At 45.2% G+C, this 19,537-nt stretch overlaps 5 protein-coding genes across 5 annotated transcripts in view; 1 reads left to right on the plus strand and 4 right to left on the minus strand.

Annotated features, from left to right (window-relative positions):
- The window catches only part of LOC128258731 (protein furry), a 53,057-nt gene extending 36,332 nt beyond the window's left edge, over positions 1-16,725 (plus strand). The window contains 15 exon segments of the mRNA XM_052990573.1: positions 6-125; positions 637-770; positions 850-948; positions 1,020-1,154; positions 1,226-1,397; positions 1,514-1,619; positions 1,684-2,019; positions 9,465-11,043; positions 11,682-12,188; positions 13,058-13,705; positions 13,974-14,003; positions 14,632-15,588; positions 15,649-15,894; positions 15,955-16,321; positions 16,389-16,725. Coding sequence (XP_052846533.1) covers positions 6-125; positions 637-770; positions 850-948; positions 1,020-1,154; positions 1,226-1,397; positions 1,514-1,619; positions 1,684-2,019; positions 9,465-11,043; positions 11,682-12,188; positions 13,058-13,705; positions 13,974-14,003; positions 14,632-15,588; positions 15,649-15,894; positions 15,955-16,321; positions 16,389-16,573 — 5,621 coding nt within the window. The 3' untranslated portion in view covers positions 16,574-16,725.
- LOC128258789 (transmembrane protease serine 9-like) lies at positions 2,296-5,704 on the minus strand. The gene is given in 3 exon segments (XM_052990667.1): positions 2,296-3,226; positions 4,886-5,092; positions 5,094-5,704. Coding segments are annotated over 3 exon segments (1,656 nt in total). The 5' UTR covers positions 5,697-5,704; the 3' UTR covers positions 2,296-2,380.
- On the minus strand, positions 6,447-7,347 carry LOC128258736 (serine protease 1-like). Its single transcript, XM_052990581.1, has one exon. It carries the CDS (start codon positions 7,318-7,320, stop codon positions 6,559-6,561), a length of 762 nt encoding a protein of 253 aa, XP_052846541.1. The 5' UTR covers positions 7,321-7,347; the 3' UTR covers positions 6,447-6,558.
- Positions 8,033-8,942, minus strand: LOC128258735 (serine protease 1-like). Its single transcript, XM_052990580.1, has one exon. It carries the CDS (start codon positions 8,920-8,922, stop codon positions 8,152-8,154), a length of 771 nt encoding a protein of 256 aa, XP_052846540.1. The 5' UTR covers positions 8,923-8,942; the 3' UTR covers positions 8,033-8,151.
- Positions 16,726-16,763: 38 nt separating the features above from the next.
- On the minus strand, positions 16,764-19,055 carry LOC128258734 (peptidyl-prolyl cis-trans isomerase D). The gene is made up of 4 exons (XM_052990579.1): positions 18,855-19,055; positions 18,534-18,778; positions 17,486-17,806; positions 16,764-17,418 (listed from the first exon to the last, which is right to left on the minus strand). The coding sequence occupies exons 1-4, from the start codon at positions 18,934-18,936 to the stop codon at positions 16,915-16,917; spliced, it is 1,152 nt and encodes a 383-aa protein (XP_052846539.1). The 5' UTR covers positions 18,937-19,055; the 3' UTR covers positions 16,764-16,914.
- Positions 19,056-19,537: the final 482 nt, after the last annotated feature.

Below are 19,537 nucleotides of genomic sequence, written 5' to 3' on the forward strand. Positions count from 1 at the left end.
TTCAGAGGACGACAAGGTGGGCACCCTGGATGTTTTGCTAAGCAGTGCCTACTGCCGTTCCCAGCGCTTCCTGTCCAAACAGTTGGCCCAGCTCCGTCCCGAACTTACCATGTCCATCTTCTCCGGTGAGTAACTAAAACTTATTTCAGTCCTTATTAGTTTTTAAAGCATTCTTTTTGTTGTTATTACAATTATAAGTTTAATGGTTTAACATATAAAAAACATTTAGATATCAAATTTTAAATTATTCTCTGTATTAATTAGGCTTACATAACTGATAAAAAAAAAGACCAAAATTTAACCTGATTTCAATTTTAAATAGGAAAATATTAACATTTTTCATTTGACTATGTTTGGAACTTATTATAATATCTGAAAATTTCATTTTAGTTTAAACCATATATAGCTTAAGCAGAATTCACTTAAATTAAATAGAAACTATTTTAAATTTTAAATTTTGTTAAAATTAAATCATGCAATTTAATATGCATTGCATTTAATATAAGGATTTTATATTTAATTAGAATATTACATAAAAATTTTTGAATTTAATAGACAGAATTTAATTTCACTATTCCGTTTTTGTAAATAGTCTATGAAAGGAACTTGTACTAATATAGGTATTTTATTTTGCAGAAATAACCCATCGCTTTCAGAGCGCACGTGAGGATGTGCGCGCCCTGCTGTTGCAGTGCCTCCTTCCTTGGCTGCAGAATATGGAGCTGGTGGCCACCAGTGTGCCGCCCGCCACACCACTGTCCTACATTATGGTAAGCGGTGCATGAAATAGCCTTCCGTATTATTCCGGAGACGGATTGAACCTTTGCACGTTTTTTTTTCCTTACGCAGTATTTTCCGGATTCCGGGACGCGGGGGCGACGCGAGGGCACCGGGTCGACCGAGGCCACGGAAATGATTCTGAACAATCTTTTCTACATCACGGCGAAGGTAAAGGGATCTACTCTGGCTCATCGTTGCACAGCGGATGGACATTAATCTTTAATTTACCCCAACTGCAGTTCTCGGACGCCCATCCACGCGACATTGAGGAGTTGTGGGGCACTCTCTGCCAGTTTTGGCCCAACAACCTAAAGGTTATCCTGCGCTACCTGGTCATCATGAGTGGCATGGCTCCCACTGAACTGCTGCCCTATGTAAAGATGAAACACGAAGTCTATATAGTCTTACCACAACCGTAATGCATTCTTTAATCCCCTTTAATCAGGCCAAGCGGGTGGCTCTTTATCTGGTGCGGAGCTGTCCGGATCGGTTACTAGATGAGCTCATGGCTGAGCTGCAGACCGTGGAGACGCTCAACTGTCTAATTGAGCGCACGGAAACGCCACCTTTCTATCGATTGACCAGCATGCGAAAGGCTTCCAGCCACAGTGCAGATGGTAAGTGCATGGATTTAACATTTTAGCTTTCATTGATATCTTTTAGAACTAGTTTTTTATAATATTTATTTATTAATTAAAATAATTTCATAAATTAATGAATCCTTTTGTGACAGGACAAGCTGTAGGTGGCATTAACGACTCCAGGATTCAGGACTTGGCCGTTGAAAAGGGCACTATTCACACCAAGCGGCACAGCGGTGAGGATCCCATTAAAATTGGGTAAGTTCATACTAAAAATTGGCATTGAATAAAGTTTATATTGTTAGTAATGCATTTCCTACAGAACCTGCAAATCGGACAGCGGTATTCGCGCCTATACACAAGCAGCAGCTGCTGCTGCCGCCGCTGCAGTTACTCCAGGATCCAGTGGTAGTCGACCACCGCGAGGGGCTGACAAAATCCGTGCCGCTTCAGGACCTTCTATACTGCCCCGGCCAGAGGATATACTGATCAACGATCCGGAGCTGCGGCAGGAGGAGAACGTTGAGTTGCGAGGTGCCTCAGATGCCCCACCCAATGCGCATCCGCATCCACTACCAATGCCGGAATACGGTGGCTACTTTGCACCGCTCACCGAGTTTCTACCCGATGTCAGTTTGCCTATCAGCGGATTCCACAGGTGAGTTTTCAAGAACAATTATCTGAATCGGTATTTTTCCGCGCTGAACACTCCTCGTTATAAATATTTTAAACAGACTTAAAATCTTAGTTATAAGTTTAATTTGAGTCTTTATTGTTGGTTAGTTAAATAATATAGTTTTATAAGTTTAGTAGCAATTTGATTTGAGTCTATATTGCTATTGTAGACTATTGTATAGTCTAAGCATCTATCGCTTTTTTGCAACACCATTTGATACCTAACCACCCAACCCGTCTTGATAAATAAGTCGAAATATTGCAGTTATTGAATGAATTTATTAAGAAAAGCAATGACTTTGCTGAGCAATCCTCCGCTTTGTCATTTGCTATGCCTCGTGCATTTAGTAAGAAATGCCGGTGTGGTCGCGGATCCATCCCAGGTAGTCGGAGACGCGGGTGTAACCAGACGGACCGTTGTGGCAGCTGACGGAGGCGAAGGTGATCACGCCCACGAGACGAGGGTTGTCGTGTGTGACCAGGGGGCCACCGGAGTCGCCGCCGCACACCGACCTGCCGTCGGAGTGGCGGGTGCACATGTCAGTACCGGCCACAGAGCCGTAGGCCTGCTCGCACTCCCTGTTGCTGATGATCTGCACGTCGACGCACTGCAGCCAGTCGGCCAGGTTTCCGTTGTCCATGCCGCCCCAGCCGCAGGCCACGCACCAGGTGTCCTGGAAACGATCGTTCTGCTCGTTGAAGCTGGGCAGGGGGATCTTGTTGATCAGGGCATTGAAGTTCACATGGTTAGTGCGGATCAGACCGATGTCCCGACCACTCTGCGAGGGCCAGTTCGGGTGGCTGATGAAGTTGTCGCGGCGGACGGTCTGCCTGTAGGCGCCGTTCCAGCCCCAGTTGGAGCCGTAGTGGATCTCCACGTAGTCGGTGGTCAGGCAATGGGCGGCGGTCAGGATCCAGTTGTTGGCGATGATGGTGCCAGCACCGACAGCAGCACCATTGCTTCCATCGGTACGGATGAGCAGGCCCACAATGTAGGGGGCCTTGCCTTCGGGAGCCGGGTAGCCGTTGACGATGCGACCCTCGGGACCCTCGGAAACGGTCACCCTGGGCAGCAGGGCGGTCCGGTTCAGACCCGTCGGGGAGGCGGCGGCCAAGGCCAATGCCACGGAGAGAGTTGCCAAAAACAGTTTCATGGCTGGGAAGAAACTTAGTCTTCTGGCCGAGACGCCCTGCTTTTATACCATTCCCCAGACGATAGTGCCTGATAAGGCTTTATCATGCCCACCATCAGCAATGAAATCGTATCGCACCCATACTGGCAAAAGTCATTCATGTTTTCCACTCAAAATCGCAAGTCCCTTTCCAGCCAGTTTGGAATTAGCATCTCAGGGGGGATCGGGCCACTTCACATGTCTGTTATCAGTTTCGGAAATGCAAAATATACTGTGGGCCCATGGGACCTCATAAATCTATTGTACCCCTTAAGAGCCAGGTAAAGATAAGAAGCCGGCAACTGATCAATAAATTAGTCCCTGATAGAACCACTGTCAGCTCACTGAAATTATGTGGTCAACTTATTCTGGCCAAGATGCCACCAACAACATATGAAAACAAGCCATATATAATATTTTCTAAATTTTCCAATAGTTTAACTTCGCTAACGTCCGAATGTCCACGCTTGCAATAAAAAAACGGCTTCACCAGCACTTCTGGTACTTTAGCGCCTCTCTTGGCAAAAACTATCACGGCTCTTATTATCACCCACTCTTAGAAGTACTCATGTAATTATTAATTTATTTTATTAACAAAGTACTTAAAACAATGAAAAACTGAATTGTTTTTGAGAAAGCGTGAAGAAACTTTAAAGACATAATAGAAACAACAAAAAAGTCAACAAAATGCGATCGAGATAAAAACTCTTGTATTTAATTATTTACGCTATCCTGGAAGAGTCAGTGACTGTTTGATGCGGTATGTGGTTATGCGGTATCCTTTTCCTGTATTTCTTCGAAATCAAATCAGGATACGCCGTAACCGACAATGGTGACCGCTATCGCGCCATTTTTTCTTCGCCTAAGAAACTATAGAAGCTATTGACATGCGATTTGCCATGCTGATAATAGTTATTCTGACGAAGTCCTTCGAAGGCCTACTAATCTAAAAACTGTAATTTTACTCTGAGACATGTTAGACCTTAGTTATTGGACTGTGTGTGTGTCATGTCTATAGGTAGACAAAAAAAATATGTTTTTTTTTTTTCATTGTTTTTTTTTGTATTTATTTTTTATTTTACTTTAGAAGTTATTGACAGTTTGTCTGCCGTCGCTCTGTCGATGCTCGGTCGCTGCTGAGACGGCGGAACACTATTCTATGCTCAATGGATAGGGTCTGGTGATCACTGATGTAAAAAGACAGAGTGAAAAAATTGTTGCACTTCCTTACCTCCTTAGAGTTGGCAATGTAGGTCGACAGGTGGCGCCACCTAAACCCCGACGGTTTTGTGGGAAAATATTTCATTTAGAATTAAACTCAGTAAACTGAGTAATCTAATAGTCGTGAAACTCGACTAGAACTCGACCCGTTCTTCATAGTTTTCCATTCTCCATCTTTTAATTTATGTTGCTATATTAAAAACGGCGTGGGAAAACTTTAAAAGTAATTTTATCTGTGAGTTCAATCAAAATGTATAAATGTATGATCCAATTGCTCTAGCCTATATATATTTTAGAGATCTCGATTCTCATAAAGTATGTTAACAGGGCTGTTCAAAGGGCTTTTTTTCCTTTTAGCCAGTAATAGTAAATTTAAACTAAAAGTTTAAAGCTCTCTTTAAATTTATTACATTTTTAAAAAGAATTTATAAAGTAATTCAGAAGAATCCTTCAGGGTTTAGTAGGAGATGCCGGTGTTGTCGCGGATCCAGTCCAGGTGGTCTGTGACGCGGGTGTAGCCCGACGGACCGCTGTGGCAGTCGACAGATCCGAAGGCGATAACGCCCACGAGACGGGCATTGTCCTGGGTAACCAGCGGACCACCGGAGTCGCCTCCGCAACCGGATTTGCCATCGGTGCGGCGGGTGCACATGTCGGTGGCGGCCACAGAGCCGTAGGACTGCTCGCACTCGCTGTTGCTGATGATCTGGACGTCCATGCACTGCAGCCAATCGGCCAGGTTGCCATTGTCCATGCCGCCCCAGCCGCAGGCCACACACCAGGTGTCCACAAAGCGGTTGCTCTGCTCGCTGAAACTGGGCAGTGCCACCTTGTTGATCAAAGTAGTGAAGCTCACGGGGGGAGTCCGGATCAGACCGATGTCCCGACCACCCTGGGCGGGCCAATTCGGGTGGCTGATGAAGTTGTCGCGGCGCACGGACTGTCTAAAGGCGCCGTTCCAGCCCCAGTTGGAGCCGTAGTGGATCTCCACGTAGTCGGTGGTCAGGCAATGGGCGGCGGTCAGGATCCAGTTGTTGGCGATGATGGTGCCAGCACCGACAGCAGCACCATTGCTTCCATCGGTACGGATGAGCAGGCCCACAATGTAGGGGGCCTTGCCCTCGGGAGCCGGGTAGCCGTTGACGATGCGACCCTCGGGACCCTCGGAAACGGTCACCCTGGGCAGCAGGGCGGTCCGGTTCAGATCCGTCGGGGAGGCGGCGGCCAAGGCCAATGCCACGGAGAGAGTTGCCAAAAACAGTTTCATGGCTGGAAAGAAATTTAGCCCCTGTCCATAGCAACTTGCTTTTATACCAATCTGAAGCCATTCGATAAGGAATCCGTCAAAAGTGTACAAAAGTACAAAATAATATATCAGTGCTCTTCTCGTCAACAGCAATCATAAATAATTTGTTTATTTATTAATCAAATTTCTAATTTAAAAATATACCTTGCTACCAAGATACTTATTTTAATAAAATGAGTAACTGGTTTTAAAAGTATAATTTTACCTCAAATTTTGGCCTGCATGAAACCATTTGGGTTCTTTGCAATAATTATAATAATATATGTAATCAAATTTGCGTTTCAACTTAAAAACTAAAATTTTAACAAATTTGCACCGTACTGTGGCCATAAACAGAACCAATTACATAAGCTTTATGGTCCGGTTGTAAATTGAATACGGATCGCGTCGGCTCCCAGTTTTTAAAGAAGAAAGTTTTGCTCGACGGAGTAATTAGCTTCCCATTTGAAAGGAGATATCAGTGTTCCGGAGACTTAATGGGTGTTGTCATTAACTTAGGCATTCGTTCGTGAAGTTAGAAAAGCAATGTATAAATTATATCGAGGTATCCAAAGTATTCAATTTCGTTTAGATTCCCAAGAGCTTCTAAGATTGCTAAAGAAAAAGCAATTAAAAATCACTATTTTAAGTCTAAAATTGATTTATTAAGGGTTTATCCCGAAAATCAATGAATTTTATCAAAATATAAACTATTAACTATTTATTATGCATCATATTGTTGGTATATATTTACATAATTTAAATTATAATGCATTAGGTATATTTGAAACTCTGGGTTATACAAAACATTAGATTTCCATTTAGCCAAGGTCGATTTTTTCAGTTAGTAGTAGGCGATTCCTGACTTCTCCCGGATCCAGTCCAAGTGGTCGGTGACACGGGTGTAGCCAGAAGGGCCGCTCTTGCAGCCGCCGGAGGCAAAGACAATCACGCCCACCTGAATGGGATTGTCGTGTGTGACCAGTGCTCCGCCGGAGTCGCCGCCGCACACGGACTTTCCATCGGTGGCGCGGGTGCACATGTCGGTGGAGGCCACTGATCCGTAGGACCTGGCGCATTCGTTGTTACTAATGATCTGCACGTCCATGCACTGCAGCCAGTTGGCCAGATTGCCGCTGGCCATTCCTCCCCAGCCACAGGCCACGCACCACCAGTTCTCGAAGCGTTCGCCCTGCTGACTGAACTTGGGCAGCGCAATCTTGTTGATCAGATTAGTGAAGCCCACGTAGGGGGTGCGAATTAGTCCGATGTCGTGGCCAGCGCTGTTTCCAAACCCGGGGTGCCGGAAGAAGTTGTCCTTGCGGACAGTGTGCTGTATTTGACCGTTCCAGGCCCTGTTCGAACCGTAGTGGATGGTCACGGAGTCGGTGGTCAGGCAGTGGGCGGCGGTCAGAACCCAGGTGTTGCCGATTATGGAGCCTCCGCCCACGGCTCCGTTGTTCATCCGCAGACCCACGGCGTAGGGAGCCTTTCCCTCGTACGCATTATATCCGTTTACAATGATGTTTTCGACAGCAGTGCGATTGGGATGCCGGCGGTAGGCATATGCTGTGGCCACAAACAGAATCAGCAGCACAAACTTCATTTTCGGGTTGGAAATTGAATGTATATCGCGTTGGCTCCCAGTCTTTATAGAACAAAGGTATGCAGCGGATTTAATGATGGGGGTAATTACTTTCCCAACCTTAAAGACTTATCAGTGCTTGTGCTTCCAAAACCTAATGGGTGCCGTCATTAACTTAGACATTGCTTAGGGAGTTTAGGTCATTAAAAAATCGAAGAATGGGTAATTTGATTTTGGTCAGTTGTGTGCATGATGTCGACAAGTTTTGTATTTCCAGAATTTCAACAGTTCTTTGCATTGGTTTATACTTGTTTATTTTTTCCTCATCTACCTTGCGTCTATATAATAAAATATATAATTGGAGTACAATAATTAAAATAAATAATGAGAAGATCAAACACGGACAGATTTTAGTTATTGATTACAGATCAGAACAACTGTTTTGTTTTGATTTTTTGGTATAAATCTTGAAATCGGAAAATTAAGACTTATTTAACTATTCTTTTTCATTTTTGTTTTTAACTTTGTCAACTTCATGGTCCTTTCCATATGTAAAAATTGTTAAAGGAACAATCTTTGAAAATTTACCATTGACCATTTCTTATTTGTGTTAAATTTACAAATCGTATGGATACGATTTGCCGAAACTCACATATCAATTGTAATAGGAAGAATATATGTATGCTAAACAAATTCTTGCCTTAATAAAAAATCAAAAATTTATTTACTTATTGCGGGTATAGTTTAAAATATTTATAAAAGAATAATATAAGTTTAATAGATTTATCGGCACAAATATTTGTAACATAAATTCGATTACAATTTGGACATGGTCTATATTGTCCAAGAGTATTAGTAGGCGATTCCTGAGTTTTCCTTGATCCAGTCCAAGTGGTCGGAGACACGGGTGTAGCCAGAAGGGCCGTTCTTGCAGCCGCCGGAGGCAAAGACAATCACGCCCACCTGAATGGGATTGTCGTGTGTGACCAGTGCTCCGCCGGAGTCGCCGCCGCACACGGACTTTCCATCGGTGGCGCGGGTGCACATGTCGGTGGAGGCCACTGATCCGTAGGACCTGGCACATTCGTCGTTACTAATGATCTGCACGTCCATGCACTGCAGCCAGTTGGCCAGATTGCCGCTGGCCATTCCTCCCCAGCCACAGGCCACAGTCCACCAGTTCTCGAAGCGCTCGCCTTTCTGGCTAAACGTTGGCAACGAGACCTTGTTGATCAGGTTGGTGAAGTCCACGTGGGGGGTGCGAATCAGTCCGATGTCATGGCCAGCGCTATTTCCAAATCCGGGGTGCCGAAAGAAGTTGTCCTTACTCACAGTATGCTGAATTTGACCGTTCCAGGCCCTGTTCGAGCCGTAGTGGATGGTCACGGAGTCGGTGGTCAGGCAGTGGGCGGCGGTCAGGACCCAGGTGTTGCCAATGACGGAGCCTGCGCCCACGGCTCCATTGTTCATCCGCAGGCCCACGGCGTAAGGCGCCTTTCCCTCCTCGGCCGGGTATCCGTTCACAATCCTCTCTTGGGGACCATCAGTATACGGCGCCGTGCGATCGGGACTCGTGCGAGCACAGGCTGTGGCCACAAACAGTATCAACAGCACAAGCTTCATGGTTACTGAAATTGAATGTATATCGCTTTGGCTTGCACTTTTTATAGAAGAAGTGGATGGATGATAGCCTGGGGTAATCCGTTCACCAATGCAATAGGTTGTTATCAGGGCTTTAACCCCTTGGTTTGTAACTGATCATAGATATTCCGGGAAGTCTGTCGGGCAACCAACTAAGAAAGAGGTTACTGTGGTTGGTCATCAGTGCACTCGCCCCTTTGTATGCAGTGTTGTCTCAGATACTAGTATATCCCCACTTAGATAAGGTACAGCAAATTGCAAAAATCTAGGTTTCATTTTTTTTTTGTTTTACTCAATGCATTTTGAACTAAAATTTAATTTTCCATTAGTGTTTCTGATTCTTTTTTATTATTTAATAATTTATTAAATAAATAAATCCACAGTTTAAACATGTAGTTATATAATGAAATAATGAACTAGTTAATAGGATTAATATTAATATTTAAAGTTAATTTTTAAAAATTAAAATGCATTTTGTAGAACGTTTTTTTAAATTTAGAATGCAATTTTCCTTGGTTTTGCAGATGCAACGTGGCCGTGATGCTGCTCACGGACATTGTGGTAGACGGGATTCCGGGCATGGACTGGACCCTGCACCTGCCGCTGATGCTGCACATCCTGTTCCTGGGCCTGGACCACACGCGCATCATTGTGCGCGAGCACTGCAAGCAGCTGTGCGTCAACCTGCTGATTGTGCTGGCGGAGCACAACGACCACCTGACGGTGGCCCGCATCCTGCTGAACAGCGAGACCAGTAAACTGGATCTGGGCCTGACGGTGCCTGCCCTGCCCGTGATTGACAACAACTTTACGGAGCTGCACCAGCAGTTCGACAGCTATCTGCTGCACGTGAGTCCCCAGGCGGCGGCCTATGCGCTGCAGCACAATCTCTCCAGCTCCACGATCATAGCGGCGCACCAGCAGAGTCTGTCACAAACGCAGCAGAGTCAGCTGCCGGCGGGCACCACGAGTACCACGCCTCCTGGCCTGACCGCCACTCTTCCGGCTGCCCTGCAAATAAACCCGAACAACTCGGAGAACTCGGAGGTGCCGCTGATCCATCCCGATGAGCATGCTCCTCCGCAGCCGGGTCCCAGTATGCCCATTGCCCATGTAATCAAGAGCCTGCTCAAGTTCCTCGCCCAGGACACGTGTCAGCCGCTGTGGAACTACGAGGACATCACGGCCAAGGTGTGGGCCGTCAAGTCGGCCGAGCAGCTGAGTTGCTTCCTCAAGCACATGGTCAAGGTGTTCGCGGACAGTTATCCCCAGGCTCGCATCGCTGAGCGCTGGGCCCAGACTGCCCTCCAGTTGGGCCTGTCCTGCTCATCGCGTCATTACGCAGGACGCTGTCTGCAGATCTTCCGGGCCTTGAATGTGCCCATCAACTCGCGAATGCTGTCGGATATACTCTCTAGACTGGTGGAAACGGTGGCGGAGCAGGGCGAGGACATGCAGGGCTATGTCACGGAACTGCTGCTCACCCTGGAGGCGGCTGTGGATAGCTTGGACTCGGACTTCCGACCGTTGGACGTGATGAAGGACATATTCAAGAGCACGCCCAATCTGAACAACAAGGACGGAGGGCCCAATTCCATCCTTCCCGGCAAGAAGTCACCATCCGGCACAACGCCACAGTCCTCGAACTACTCGATACCCAGCCACGGCCGGAGCACCAGTTACTCGGTGTCCTATTGTGGTCGGAAGGCCAATAACTCGCCCTGCGACAAGCAGGTGGAGCTGAGAAACCGATCGTCGGGCATCGATTTGGAGCGCAGCGTGGTCTGCAAATTCGGCGTGGGCGGTGGCGGCGTGGGAGCTGGCTCGGCTCTGTCCCGATCCCGCAGCGCCCAGAGCCTCAAGATGCTGGGCGACACGGCCACGCAGGACGACAAGATGACCATACTGGCACAGCTCTTCTGGCTCTCCGTCTCCCTGCTGGAGTCTGACTACGAGCACGAGTTTATGCTGGCGCTGCGACTGCTGACCAGGGTCCTGCACCGCCTGCCCCTGGATCGCCCCGATGCCCGCGACAAGGTGGAGAAGTTGCAGCAGCAGCTCAAGTGGACCGCCTATCCGGGTGTGCATGCATTGCTCCTGAAGGTAAGAGAAATTTAAATACTTACCTGTTTTTAACCCACAACGGTGGACGATGGCTTGAAAGATTGCAAACAGGGGCCTCTACACGAATGCAAATTATTTAAATGCCTACATTCGTCTTTCTATTTTTAAACTTTTAAAAGCCTCTTTACAAAATCAAGCAACTTAAAAATCAATATCATTAGTTTTACTTAAAATTCGATGGCATATTTGATGCAAATTCATGGCATTTTTCATATTATGCATCAGAATGAAATGGAGTACCCTCAAATAAATCGCCGGTACCATAACTGAATGCATATTAGAGCCCTGCATGAATGCACTTGCATTAACAAATTAATTTTTGAAAATAGAGTTTAAATGACAAATTAATAAGTGCTTAAAAATGATCATACCAATTGATAACTTGCTTGAAACAAAAGAGCTATAGAGTGAGAGTGATACAAAAAATTGAGTAATTAAAGTTAGTGGGGCAATGTTTATTTTTAATATGTATAACATAAGTTTCCAAAGGAGTTTAAAAACATAATTTCATTGATTTTTGGTGCTTCTGAAACAAGCATTCTAGCTCGTCTGAGAAACATTAATTTCAGTGTCCTTAAAATTGGTTATTATTAATGTTTTTTTCCTTTTCTTTTTAGGGCTGCACTCATAGTGCCACCTATGAACCAACTATAACCCTTCTCTCCCAGTTTGCGCCTTTGCTGACCCTGCCCGTTTGTGATCCCACCCAGAGCTGCGCCTTTCCCATGAATGTGATCGCCCTGCTGCCCTACATGCTGTTGCACTATGAGGATGCCAACGAGATTTGCATCCGCAGTGCGGAGAACATTGCCCAAGTGTCCACGGAGCTGGGCGCGAAGCTGGAGAACCTAGGCACCGTGATGACCCTCTACAGCCGGAAGACCTTCTGCAAGGAGTCCTTCCAGTGGACCAAGTGTGTGGTCAAGTATCTCCACGACACCTATGCGCACATGGGCCTTCACATGGTGGCGTTCCTTATCGAGGTTTTGGAGAAGGGACCGCAGCAGGTTCAGGTGCCAGTGTTGAATGTGATCCACTGCATGCTGCACTACGTGGATTTGTCGGCACCGCAGGCTCAGACCATCAATGCGGATCTTTTGAGGGCCATTGGGAAGTACTTGGATGTAAGTAGAATTTCCCCTTCGAAAACTCGAAAAAAAAAACCGTTCGTCTAGACAAATAAACCCACATATTTCGATGCTTGATACTTAAAGTCTTTTACGATTATTATGTCATATTTCTGCCAAACACACGATAACGATAATTTCGTTGTTTATTAAAATTATTTTATTACTTTAGTCATTCTGCTTTTATGGGTTAAAATCTAATCTGAATAATCGTCCGTGTCCCAATTTTTATTTATTGTTGGTATAGGCCATAAAATAAATAGTTGAAAAAAAATATAATACAATCAATTTCCTTTTGTATACAAATTGAATTGACAAATTAATAAAGAATAATTGGAGAAACAGTAATAATAATTTGTCCTTTAAATTTAAAAGATCCGTTAACCTTAAACTTAAAACGTGTTTTACTCGAATTTTTTTTTTTTTAATTCAGTAACCAAAATAACTTTTAATCTACTAACCTGATCTCTCTAAAATTACTCACGATTATTTAATATATAAAAATGTAAACACACAAATTTTTTAAAGATAAAATCGATAAGAACGTTAATTTTTTTTTTTGTAAATCTTTTGATTAAAAACTTGTTAGTGTTATTTAAATAAATCTGTCAACATTTTTGGTTTCTGATCAATTGACTACAAATTAGTTTGACGCAAAACAAAATAAAAAAAAAAAACAATTTTTTTTATTTATTTGTTCTTAATAAAAAAAACCTTTATTTGTTATATTTATTTGATTATTTAAATCAGTTTAGAAGTTTTCTTCGAAATAATAAAAGCATATTTATGCGCTGCAACTGGGGGTAACCCCCCCTTAAGTTTTCTTTTATATATATATTTAGTTAATTTTTTTTCGCTCTTTGTAGACGGTGAACTGGAAGGATTCGCTGAAGATCCTGAAGCTGATCGTGACCCGGAGCTCGTCCCTGCAGGTGGTACCACCCAGTGACGGCAGCAGCGCCGGCTTATCGTTCTCTTTCTATGGCGCATATCCGGACTCGGATATGTTCTGTAAAAAGGAACTGGCCGGTCGCACCATGGAGTTCACGTTCGACGTGTCGCAAACGCCGCTGATCGGACGTCGTATCCTGTTAAAGACGGAGGAGCCGATGGCCACCGGTGCCGTCTCCACCACGGGCAGCTCCTCGCTGAACTCAACGCTGACGAATACCACCACAGTGACGGTGGCGCCCAGTGGTGCTGTTCAGCAGCAGACCAATACCCAGTTGCAGCTGCAGCAGCAGCAGCAGCAGCAGCGGGCCCACACCAATGTGGCGGCCATGGCGGCCGCAGCAGCTGCCCAGCATCAGCAGCAGCAGCATGCCATTGGGGCAGGGAGCAGCGTGGTGGGCACACCCAATTCGCCGCGGCGCAGTGCCAGCCTCTCGCCGGCGGACACCGTGCCACTGAGCGGATGGAAGCGGCCCTGGATGTCGCAGTGTCGAGTGCGTGAGTGCCTGGTCAATCTGCTGACCACCTGCGGGCAGCGGGTCGGACTGCCCAAGTCGCCATCGGTAAGTCGCAGGGCCCAAGATCCCCCAACCGGCCGACCGCTTGTACATAGCCAGGTGCATGCCTTAGGCTCCCCTAGAGCTCCCCTCTTCTCATGCATTTTTGCAATTATTTACCTCTAACTCTTTTTCTTTCATGTAAACAATACCAAAAATACCAAAAACCAACACCAATACCAATACCAAATCCAATACCAATATCAAACCAAAAACTAACACGCATTATCATCATTAACCAATCAATCCGATACCAAAATCGAAACATGTCTAGGACGATTTCATAAACTCAATTTGCTCAAAGGTAAAGGACACGTTTCTATGTGCCGCGTTTAGTTTTGCTTTTGTGTGATTTAGGTTCTAGCATGTAGTAGCTTTACAAAGAAAAATGAATTTGATATCCCCACATTCACAATTATTATATGTGTATATTTTTGTTGTAAATATTCAACAATGTAATTTGTAAATGTCAAGTTCTTTTTGATATGAATATTATATTATATATATCATTTTGAACTTAATATTTACAGATATATACATTTTATTTATTTCTATATAAATAATAACTAGTAAGTTGTATGATAAGTTAATGTCAAGCTCATTTTGATATGAAAAATGTAAATTGATCATTGAACATTGCTTTTCGTTGGCCTGTGTTTCATTCCACACATTCCAGTCACACAAAAATACCGTCATTTGCTTTCCTATTCCGTTGTTCCGTTGGCATGTTGCATGTTTTGTTTCAAACTGTACTTTTCGTTTATACTCTTTATCTGAACACAATTTAGTCGTTGAGCACGTCACTACTAAACGGATCGATTGCGACCAGACAAAGCGTAAGCTTTATCTCTACTACTCTTCTATATTAATCATCTGAATGTTTTTACTTTTGATTTGAAAATGTAACTAATCGCCCAAACCTGTACCTGTAGGTGATCTTCAGTCAATCTTCGGATCTGATGGAGCGCCAATCCTCGGCCGCATCTTCCACGGAAGAGACCTCGGGTCCTCAGGGAGACCTGAGCAGCGGCTCGAGACGCGACGATGGCCAGCCCGATTTCACCGTCTTCAAGGACTTTGACTTTCTGGAGTACGAGGACAGTATTGCCGGCGAGTCCACGGACAACTTTAATTGGGGCGTTCGACGCCATCAGCTCTTCGAGGGCGACGAGGACCGCTTGAATTGCGGCAGTGGCATCGGTGGCTCCACCAAGGGAGGTCACTCATCCGCCCTGGAGGACAGCTTCAGCGACAAGACTCCCATTTTGAGCAAGAGAAAGCGCCAGATTGCGGACGATTCGTCGGATGAGGAGGCTGAATCCGAGTCGCCTTTGGATGAGGACCACCGCCAGTCGTTCTTGAAGTCGGGCTACAGTGCTGTGCCTCCCACTTCGTTGAGTCTGCGGGAGCGAAGGCGTCGCAACTCGGTTTCGCGAAGCGATACCAGTGGCTCCAGTGCTGGCGACTTGGGTGATCTCACTCCCTGCAATGCCTCGCCCCATTTACCCGGCATCATTCGTTTTGCCGCCATTCGCGATGAGGCGGAGGAGAACTGGCGCCGTCAGCTGCAGGCCATGTTGGTCAACCAGCCCTCGGCACACACCTCGGAACTACTGCAGCAGTTGTACCGGCTGATCAAGGAGCTCACCTTCAAGACCATTAGCATTTCCAAGGAGGCGAAGAAGTTCTTCACCGGCATTGGCTCACAGCTGGGCAATAGGATATCCCTCTTCACGGATCTGCTGGGTTCTCGGGCGGATCCTCCGCAGGTTTGGTGCAGCGAACTGCAGGCCACCACTCCCAAGCTCTTTGAGACGCTGCGCTTCAATGTCCTGGAGGTGCAGGAGCATCTGGAGACCTTTTTCGATCGCAAGGATCAGGTCTTGGAGGTACAGTTGATTATCAACTAGATATGATGCATTTTCTTAATACATTTTTTGTAATTTCAGTGCCTGGATGCAGTGAAGACCAGTTGCAAACTGTCGCTCTTCAACGAGGCGGATGTGGCTGCTTCCGGCCTGGAGTTGCCCACTTCTTCCAGTATAGCCTACATGCCCTTTGACCCAGCCTCCACTGAGGTGGTGCTAGACTTGGGACGCTCTCTCTACAAGCTGATGTTCCAACTGCTGCTGCTCATCGAATCCAATCACAAGATATCCTCGAATGTGGTGAATCATTTCCGTATCAACGAAGACGTGAGTTAACGATATAATTTGAAAACATTTTAAGTACTAATTCTGGGTGATACTTTAAAGATGCATGACATATCCGATCTCTATGCCCTGGTTCGCGATGCACTGGAGCGCTACACCAGCGAGGCCGAACTGGACTGCTTGGAGTCCTCCACCTCAACGGAAGGCGAGCACACGCCCACGCCTTCTCCTGGCTTGCCCATGACCCACGAGGAGTTCGAGGCCGCCCTCACCGAGCACATCGAACTGGAGCGATGGCCCAGCGCCGTAGCACATGTACGCCAGTATCGACGAATTTCGACGCTTAACGCCAGCGGTGACCAAAACCTGACCGTATTTGGCTACAGCGGCCTGGACAATCGCCAGAAGTGCGATGAGATGTCCGTGATACTAAATGCTTATGCGCATGGCATTATGAAGGATCGCACAGGTTGGTTTATTATGGATATTCTTCCAAAATATGTAGGTAACCAAAGCAAACATTTCTACTTCTTCAGCAGAATCCTTCATTGTGTCCAAATCCGACTCGGAGCTGTTCGAGATCTATGCCATTCTCTCGGAGAACTTGTATCACGTATCCAGCGCCTTGACTAACATGGAGATCAGCATGAAGAGCTACTCGGCGGGCAGCACATCGGGCAATTTGCATCGCAGCGAACAGGACATTGTGACAAATCTTTAAAGTAATCTGTAGACTAAGTTAATCGCAGATGCAAGCTCCCTTTTATAAGTAATCTACTAGTATCTAAGCTGCATACTAGACACTGCGGTGTACCTAAGGGATCATTATTATTGTGTGCAAACAAATGTGTGTTAGGTACGATCCAAATATACTAATCAAATAACGGCACAAAAAGCCTTCAATTTAAACATACTTTAAATTACCTTTCTTGTGGTAAACCACTGACTGCTGGTAAAACAACAACATTTATTAATAGTATTTACATTTAAAGAAGCCATTCAGGTCCGCGTTAAACTTATAACGATTCAAAACGATCCAGTAAAATGGTGACTCGCTGCCAGCTAGGCAAAAAGATTTTTAAGTGCATTTCGTTGCTGTCTATTGTACTGGGCCAGGAGCTGCTTGGTGCTGTTCAGTTCGTTCAGGATCTGTTTGTTCTCCGGCAGGAGATTGTGGGCCCTTTTCAGATCGTTTATGGCCTCCTCGTAGTTGCGCAAGCCGCGCTGAGCCTGACCGCGTCGATAGAAGGCCTTGCTGCAGCTGGGATCCAGACGAATGGCCTCGGTGCAATCGCTTCTGGCACTCGCATAGTTTCCCAATTTTAGGTCCACGGCGGCTGAGTTTATGTTGTTCACCACCGAGAATCCATCGATCTTGAGCAGATCCGTATCGACGAGGTGCTTTTTAAAGGGGTTCAACTGCTGCCAGCCGAACTGTTTGCTCAGGTAATGATAGTAGCGATTGGCCTTACGATACTTTGCTCTGGCCAAATAATAGTGGCCTAGCTGATAAAAATGATTGCCCGATTGACGGATGCCCGTAAGCAGCTCCACCGCCGCATCAGCCTGTAGAAGGGGTAGCAAATATTGGGTCACTAATGATTTCACACTGCAAGTGGTTATCGTGACTCACCGTAAACTTGTCGAACTTGCGCGTCCAGTCTTGCGGATAGGCTGGCAGCTTGTCAGCCGTCTCGTCATTGCACTCCATGCCCCAATCCTCGCCAGGGGCCAGCTCCCCGCAGTCTCGTATCACTATCTCCGCCGTGGGATCGCCGTCGTCATTGCAGTTTTGTTCCATTTCGGCCACTATGCCCAAGCCGCGTAGAACACGACCTACGACAACGTTTATTCCATTTAGATTCTCGCAGCCCACGGCCGAGATAAAAAACTGTGAGTTGGTGGAGTTGGGCTTGCCGTAGTTGGCCATGCTGACCACGCCCTCGTCGTTGTGCTGGGGGAGATTTATCAGTTATATCATGGTTATTTCAAATATACCGGTGTCATTTCAAAAAAAGTATTTCATCGTTTATAGTTTAACACCGGACTTATGGCCTTAAAACAATTAGACCGTAGCCAGGGTTATCTTTACAGATGATCTTAAGTCAAGAGATATCTTTATAACCGGTACTGGAATCTATGCGGCGATGAAAAATCACTCAAAAATATGTTCTAGAGTATGATGCAAAAGATTGTTATGGTTATAAAAATATACCGGAATATTTCCACAAATTTAAAATCTCTTTAAAATATGGTTTGTTGGAAATTAGTCTGGACAATATACCTTTTATAAAAAATAGAAAATCTATAAGATATGTATCTCCAAATGGGACCTAAGCAGGTATTCAAGAATATAACGAAGAATTTTGTTATAGAATATATGCTGTCATTGTAAAATAACTTGGAAGGATTGTTTACTGGACCTCTGGGTTTCAAATATGTACATCGTATCGAGAGATACCTTTATAAAAGATCATAAACCTAAATTTACCTCTTTAACCGGTATTAAAATTTGATCAAAACAGGTGGTGCCAAGAAATTTCTTATGAAGGTGCTCAGAAATATGATGCATAAAGTATTTTAAAAAATGTTTAGAAGTATGATGCGCAAAGTATTTATAGGTCTTTCAGAACCAAAGAACCTTTCTAAGGAGTCCTTAGAATCCTAGAACTAGAACCTACTGTGAGTTCAAAGTTCTCGTCCTCGAATACTGGACCGTAGATGCTCTCGCCGCTGGATCCATCGTTCTTGACCACATCCCCGCTCTGGACGGCGAAGACCCGCTTGACTTTGTGGAACCGGGTGCCCTTGTAGTGAAGTGGTTTGCCCAACGTGCCCACTCCACACTCGCCCGTGCAAAGGGCACGGAAATTTTCCGCTGTCTTCGGCACAACATCCTTGCGCAGTTCAATTATCATGCGGCCCGCTGTGTGAGATTATATGGAAGATATAACTGGTTGGCATGACAATGGCCTCAATGGCAGTGGTCCAAGTTGCCCTACCATCCTCCTTGCCAATGGAAATGTCCAGAAAAACCAGCGGATTGGTCGCCTTCACGGGTTTGAGCAGTTTGCGTTCCTCCATTTTAGCCCCTTCCGGGCGGGCTTTGAGTTATGTGACTTATCCCTGCCCGCCAACTAGAGCAGGTCAGTCCAAATTGTCACCCGATTTCTGGCAAGTAAAATTGTTTACCTTATTTTTGTGGTGTGGCTGTGGCATGGAAATACCAAAACACCTGCAGGTGGCAGGTTGCTGTCTTCGCTATCGTGTCATTCGATTTTGCTGTAGATTTCATTTTTTACACATCAATGTAGAAAACTATGTAACGGTCAAATGATTCAAAAATCCACTTTTATTTTTATAGTAAAATAGGGTTTTTAGCTTTTTTTATTTGACAAGAAAAAATTCAATCGATTGACATCAAAGCTTAAAAATGTTGTTTGGGTACATTTTCATAAAAAACAACCTGAAGTATCGATTTTAAAACATTTAGAATTCACATTAACTAAATATTTAATACAAAATTTGTTATATGTTATGTTAAAAATGATGCCTCCCTTTTCCTAGCACTCAACCCTACAAAGTCTGACTTTAATTTAATTATTAGGCTTCCTTATGGTTTTTGTAGCTATACACCTTCGATGAATTCTAAATTTTTAATGCTTTTCAGACACGCCCAACCAAT

This window comes from Drosophila gunungcola, assembly GCF_025200985.1.
Source record: "Drosophila gunungcola strain Sukarami chromosome 3L unlocalized genomic scaffold, Dgunungcola_SK_2 000003F, whole genome shotgun sequence".
Classification (NCBI taxonomy): Eukaryota; Metazoa; Arthropoda; class Insecta; order Diptera; family Drosophilidae; genus Drosophila; species Drosophila gunungcola.

Coding starts and splice junctions, on each gene's coding strand:
- LOC128258736 (XM_052990581.1), bottom strand. CDS start 7,320: ATGAAGTTTGTGCTGCTGATTCTGTTTGTGGCCACAGCATATGCCTAC.
- LOC128258735 (XM_052990580.1), bottom strand. CDS start 8,922: ATGAAGCTTGTGCTGTTGATACTGTTTGTGGCCACAGCCTGTGCTCGC.
- LOC128258734 (XM_052990579.1), bottom strand. CDS start 18,936: ATGGAGGAACGCAAACTGCTCAAACCCGTGAAGGCGACCAATCCGCTG. Junction 18,779..18,854: donor TTCCATTGGCAAGGAGGATG/GTAGGGCAACTT, acceptor AATCTCACACAG/CGGGCCGCATGATAATTGAA. Junction 17,807..18,533: donor ACGAGAACTTTGAACTCACA/GTAGGTTCTAGT, acceptor AATCTCCCCCAG/CACAACGACGAGGGCGTGGT.